This window comes from Sinocyclocheilus rhinocerous, unplaced genomic scaffold (assembly GCF_001515625.1).
Source record: "Sinocyclocheilus rhinocerous isolate Xijiao unplaced genomic scaffold, SAMN03320098_v1.1 scaffold3174, whole genome shotgun sequence".
Classification (NCBI taxonomy): Eukaryota; Metazoa; Chordata; class Actinopteri; order Cypriniformes; family Cyprinidae; genus Sinocyclocheilus; species Sinocyclocheilus rhinocerous.
Genome location: NW_015666612.1, coordinates 96592 through 103204, shown reverse-complemented (window position 1 = coordinate 103204; position 6613 = coordinate 96592). Strand labels below are relative to the sequence as shown.

The window sequence follows — 6613 nt, the reverse complement described above, 5'->3', positions numbered from 1 at the left end:
TTTTTCAATTATTTTGTGTCTGTGCAACTAATTTTGAACATAAAAATAAGTGACCCCTAACAAAACAGAAATAAAACAATAGAAATTATAGAATAGAAAATTATTATTCTCACATATTTTATATTTTTAAGCCTCAGACAAGCTACAATAGATGTTTTCTGTTTTAACATAAATCTTCAGTGTTTTTAAACCGCCGATTTCTGCCAAACTGCATGGAAACCAATGCGGATCTATTTGACCTGCAACACAAAAGTTGTTATTTGAGCATTGTGGGCATATGCAGCATCGTTTGATCATACCAAAGACCTTGAGCGGCACTGTACGGGTGTTCACACTGAGTCCAGTGGTAGACGAGGGTTCGACCGAGACGCTGTAGTTTCCAGAATCACGGATCTGGCTGTTGGTGATTTTGAGCTGAGTGGCGGTGACAGAGATTCTGCCCTGGTACTGCTGGACGGACATTACGACCGGGCTCCCGTTCGCCCACATCGCCAGCGTAGTCGCTGTGCTATCGCTCCATCTGATGAGGGACACATCAGACACCGTCTGTACTGTAAAGACGGCATCTCTCCCTGATGCCACCAGCACCGGTGTCTTCTCGAACTGGACTGGAACAAGATCCAGACACACAACGACCAAAGGCAAACCTATGGAGAGTTGCATGTAAAGAAAGTGAAAGCTGCTTCAACATTTCAATGAGCTATTTGTTCAGTTCCATCGCACTTCAAAATGTATTTGCATTAGATAACCAAAAAATATATATATATATCAAAGCAAGTGTTATTTGATGCTATTGAAATGCTGTATCTTTTTTGCTCAATGACTTAGTAAATTGAAAACCCGTTTTACAACCACACAGACACAAAGAAAGTATAAATGTGAATGCATCTGAATGAGAGAAATGAATGTTGCATTCAAATAGGTGTGGCAAGAAGAGACACGCAAATCATGTGCGTAAAACAGCTTGAAATAGCACTTCAAACAAAACGGGGAATGCTGTAAAACGAGTAAAACTACTATCTACGTACTTAACCTTTAATATATGTCTTGCATCTGTCTGTGTTATTTTTTTTATTCTTCAGCAAGTGTTTTGAACACAATAAGGTGTCGGTCATTATATAACTTAATTGTTTTCACATCATTTTTTTTATATGAAAATGGAATTTGTACTATTAGCCTACCTCTAGTTAACATATATGGGCCAAATTTATTTATATATGTATTTATTTATTTATTTTTGCATCAGTTATCTATTGCATGTTGCATTTGTTTCAGCTGAAGTTTTATATTTAGTAAGAAAGTATCCTGATATCACATGTGCATCGTGTAGATGTCTATTTGATGTGTGTGTTTTCATCAGGAAGATGTATTTTTCAGGTTTGTAGATGCATATTTCTTACATTTCCAGTCAGATATATATATTTAGAGAATGTCTTTAAGATGTTTATAACATTCACATCATCATACAAATCTATTTTCACAGTGACAAATAAACTAGCCTATTATTGTTGTTTGCTGTTTTATCTAATTTAGACATACTACTGTAATATTCGCCTGTGTGTCTTCTACAGAATCACATCTGACATTCTTGACAGGTTAAAGAGGCTAAACTTACTTATCAATGAGAAAACCACAACAACAGGATGCAGCAGTATGTTCATGTCAGTCTGGAGGACCTGAGCAAAAACATTCAATTAGTTTCCAGATGCTTAATTCTATCACATATTAAAGCATATAAATCATATTAAAAGACATGCTGTCAAATTAAAAGAGATACTGACATCAATCACCGTCTCATATGGGAATGTATATTAACAGCAGGCTACATTCAGTACGCAAGCCCGTTATAGATTGTATTCAATCTGTTATATATACTTACTAAGCAGACTTATTTTGCTTTTCATTTTCGTGTTTTTAAATGCGTCTATGGCGATCGTGGCTTTCACTTCCTGGTTTACCTGTCCGACGCCTCGCCTCACCTCACCGCATCATCACAACAGCGGAGAAAGAATGAAACGATGTCTTTTGCTAATACAGAAAATGAAGTAATGTAGAAATAAACGCGACGGCTGTTTTACCTCGACGGATTTACAAAAAGTTAGGCTACTTAATTGATTAATTCCTACAAATCACACCAGAGCTCTCATGTTTACCTCCTGCCAGACTAAACCACAGATCACGCCCACTTCAAAATATCTCTTCAGCAGATTCGAGCGTGTCAGTCATAGTTAGAAGAAGAAATATATATATATATATATATATATTAGAAATTTGTTAATAAAATATTAAAAAAAATACATTATAAAAAGTCTCCAGTGTTGGGGGTAACGCATTACAAGTAACGCGAGTTACGTAATCAGATTACTTTTTTCAAGTAACTAGTAAAGTCATTACTTTTTTGTAAATTTACAATGAAATATCTGAATTACTTTTTCAAACAAATAATGCAAGATACTTTGTTTTCCCTTTTATTCACTGACACGTCTCCTGATTCCGTGTTGAGAGAAACACTGAGTGAGGTGCACACGCAGAGGTACTTCCTTCAGCCTGGTGATTTTGAAAGTAACGCAAAAGTAACGTAACGCATTACTTTCCATAAAAAGTAACTAGGTAGCGTAATTAGTTACTTTTTTTATGGAGTAATGCAATATTGTAATGCATTACTTTTAAAAGTAACTTTCCCCAACACTGAAAGTCTCTACAATAAACTTACAATAAAGAATTTTGAATTTGTACATATTCCAATGAATATATTCCAAAATGAACTTTTGGATAAGGATTTGTTTGCTACTTCCTCATGAACAAAAACAATACATTATAACTTTTTTTTATTACTACAATATATTTTTCAAGTCTACTCATCATTAAAATCAAATTAAATGAATTTGATACAATATGTCATAAATTTAAATATTTTACAGTGTGTCATAATGACGTCACGTCAAGTACTGTCAAACGCACCTGTTCACGTGTAGTAGTCAGACGATAAGCAGGTATTGTTTTCCTGAACCTATTGCGATACGACGCGGAATTTAGGCTTCGAAAGTCAAGGTAAGATCGTTTATTTGGAGCTGATTAACGTTCGTCACAAAAGTGCATCCAGTCAGTTTCCTATGAGTTAATTAGAAAGAGTATGAGTCCCTCTAACGATCTGCTATTTGTCAGGTGTCATGCGGTCATGGATGCTGGTTTGGATTCTGTGTAGCACAGTCACTCTGAGTGAGTCTGCTGTTATTCAATGAAATCTTAACTGTAAGAGCTGCTTGGGCAGTTCGACACTGCATGTAAATATTACTTCATAGGCGAGTCTAATCTGTTTGTTTGATTATTTTGCTGGGCAGCGAAAGAAAACTAGTTTTGTCCACAAACATAAGTCTATTAAAATTGTTCAAGCAAAAATGGGAATTATATCAATACAGAAAATACTCTCTCAGAAATAACACTTGTTTTTACCTAATATGTTCACTTTAAGTACTAATATGTAGCTTTAAGGTACCAAAATGGACACTTTAGGTACAAACGTGTAACTTTTGTAAAGGTACCACCCCAGTGACTGCTTTTGTACCTTTATTTCTGAGAGTGTATAGATAAACAATGCTATTTAAATATCTGAATGCATTTTCAAAAATGATTTATGAATAGGAAAAAAAGTTTATACTATTTTTTCACCAATTATTGAGTCCTTTGGAGTGACAAAACTAGTTTCTAAATCTTCTGAAAATCCTTCTAATGATCCCCTGTTTACAAAATAAAATAATATCTAAATAAACATGATCGATCTGTTTCTCCCTAATAGATTTACACAAAGAACACTACTCTTGTTCACAAAACAATAAATCTTAAAATAGAGTAAAATGTTAAAGTATAAATTAAAGTGTAAATATGGAAATTATATCAGTACAGAAAATATATGAAAATAAACAGTGTAAATAAAAATGCTGTTTAAATATTATATTGCATTTTCTAAAATGTAAAAAAAAAAACTTTATTATTTTATTTTCACCAATATTGAGTCCTTTGGAGTGACAAAATCCATTTCATCATTCTGAGATAATTATAAATACTTCTTTTAGCTCCTAAAACGACTCCAAATCACATAAAAAAATTATTGAATTACCATTATTTTACATGCATTTTTCATTAAAAGTGAAAACATAAATAGTTACCAGTCAGTTGTTTAATTTGTTCATGCCTTTCTGGCTACTCACTCAACCCTTTATGTACAGTGAAATAAGAACAACATATTAATTATTTTCAAATAACCGTCATCAGTGCCTGTGTGTCTTCATGGAGCAATATCAGTCCGCTTTAAGGCTGGACGGCCTCTCTATGTGGCACTCGGCCAAACTCTTGTTTTGGAAGCCGTATTCGAGAAGGATCCAGACGACAAAATAGACATGGTGACGTGGGACCGCGAGAGAGGAAGGGACAATGTCAGACTGTCACATGGAAACAGAATATCTTTGGAGAAAGGAGATGCACTTCTGCGGGTCACTGATGTTGCAGAAGGGGACTTTGCGATCTACACCGTCATCGTGACAGACAGTAACGGATACCAGCAGCAAGACTCCATAGAAGTACGAAAGATAGGTGAATAGGTTTCATTTTAACTGTGCAGATGTTGTTTCACGACTGACCTGTGCACCAGAAGTTTTGCATATTTTCTTCTCATGCACAGCTATTTCAATTCTAAGGCAGCATGTCGTGCAAAACTCAAAGAAACTAGTTGAACAGGATGGTTTTTCTTACATTCTTTTTCTTGTCTTTTCAGTGGAACCTCCAAAGGCGTCAATTACACGTGTGCTGGAGTGTGTTGTGGATAATCATGGCGTGACGCAGTGGGACAGCCCTCAGTTTTCATGGCTGGTTGATGGCGTTACAGTAACCAATCAATCCGCCCTGTTAGCAGACGGCAGTAGACTAGATATCTCTGAGGTTAAGGGTGTTAATTACACCTGCATCATCAAGAGCAGCCTGGGGACACTCACAACGCATTATGAAATACCAAAAGGTATTGTTCAATATCAAGAATGTGTCATTTTTTTATATTTAGGTGAAAAAAGTCACTTTTCACTTCAAAATGTTCACCACACAATGCAAAAACATCTAAAGAAAGAAAGAAAAAAAAAGGTAACACTTTACAATAACTTCCCATTAGTTAACTTTAGTTAAAGGAATAGTTCACCCAAAAATGAAAATTTGCAGAATGTGTACTCACCCTGAGGCCATCAAAGATGTAGATGAGTTTGTTTCTTCATCAAGTTTAGAGAAATGTAGCATTGCATCAGTGTCTCAGCAATGGATGCTCTGCAGTGAATGGGTGCCGTCAGAATGAGAGTCCAAACAGCTGATAAAAAAAGTCCATCTCCTGTTGTCTCTCACATCAAAATCCAGCCACATATTTGTTTAGAGCCGTTTTCTCATGTAAACGGTGCTTGATCTGTGCAGATTTCTCTCCTGATTCAGACCAGACCACTTTTTCACTGGAGAAAGCAATATTATGGATAGAGAACTTGTATTTTATCTGAACGTGACAGTTTGAAATGAAATGCGTCTTAATGATGGAGATGATTTTCTCTGCCAAATTTGGGGTCTCTTTCTCAAACCCTCTAGTGCCACCAGCAGCTCAAAAGTTTACCTACATTTTAGCTTTTAACTTGAATGATGTTTTCCCTCTGATTTATTCCGGTCATGCACAATGACATTGATGCTTTTAGTTTCTGTCCAACAGATTTTCTACCGTTTTGAATTTTGTAGAAGATGTACTTTCATATTCATCCTAGTGCTTTCATCAAATCTTCCCAAAATAGTTTGATGTTGATGGGCAAAGGTTTTCAATATATATCTTACTGTTCACACATACCAATTCTGGAACAGTACTAGTTAAAAAAGTTGTAAAGTAGGATTAAATCTGCTTAGAATTTGGCATAAAATCACAGTTCTTCTGTTTGTTGATTTTTAAATCTTTTGTAACGCAGTGTTTATTGAATTTTTTATTTTTTTTGTAATAAAGTGATGTTACACGCAGCATATGGTTCCTAGTAATGTCAGTCAGCTTATCTGCAGCTGGTTTTAATGTCTTGTGTCTCATCAGAATCTCAGCCCTGTTGTGCGGGACTGATTGCAGTTGGTGTTGTAACAGCAATAGCACTTGTGGCCGGGTGAGACCTCTACTCTCTTCTACTGACTCATTATATGTTCTGTTTTAGGGCTGGGCGATATATATTGAATATTCACAATAGATATGTGAATATTACGAACATTTACTGTAAATGCGCTTTTTATTTGACTGTGAGCATGTACTTGATTAGTTTCACGATTCTTCCTTTTCTCAGGAAGACTGTAGCCTTCAGCACAAATGGTATTAGAGTAAAATATTTGAAAACTCTGCTTTAGCTTTTCATTTGTGTCATCACGCACACATTTTCCATGTGGCTTTTTTAATATATTAACATTTTTTTCTGCAAATGTGACCCTGGACCACAAAACCAGTCAGTCATAAGGGTCAATTTTTCGAAATTGAGATTTATACATCATCGGAAAGCTGAACAAATAAGCTTTTCATTGATGTAAGGTTTGTTATGATAGGACAATATTTGGCCAAGATGCAACT

The 6613-nt window shown here is 35.4% G+C and overlaps 2 protein-coding genes across 2 annotated transcripts in view; one reads left to right on the top strand and one right to left on the bottom strand.

Annotated features, from left to right (window-relative positions):
• LOC107733029 (GATA zinc finger domain-containing protein 14) overlaps positions 1-1661 on the bottom strand; it is a 12916-nt gene extending 11255 nt beyond the window's left edge. The window contains exons 1-2 of the mRNA XM_016544537.1: positions 1616-1661; positions 300-647 (exon numbers count right to left, since the gene is read on the bottom strand). Coding sequence (XP_016400023.1) covers positions 300-647; positions 1616-1661 — 394 coding nt within the window. The remainder of the gene's footprint in view (positions 1-299; positions 648-1615) is intronic.
• Positions 1662-2962: 1301 nt separating this feature from the next.
• LOC107733030 (uncharacterized) overlaps positions 2963-6613 on the top strand; it is a 4494-nt gene continuing 843 nt past the window's right edge. Inside the window, exons 1-5 of the mRNA XM_016544538.1 lie at positions 2963-3051; positions 3166-3219; positions 4273-4590; positions 4772-5011; positions 6095-6161. Of these exons, the coding sequence (XP_016400024.1) occupies positions 3171-3219; positions 4273-4590; positions 4772-5011; positions 6095-6161 (674 nt within the window). The 5' untranslated portion in view covers positions 2963-3051; positions 3166-3170. The remainder of the gene's footprint in view (positions 3052-3165; positions 3220-4272; positions 4591-4771; positions 5012-6094; positions 6162-6613) is intronic.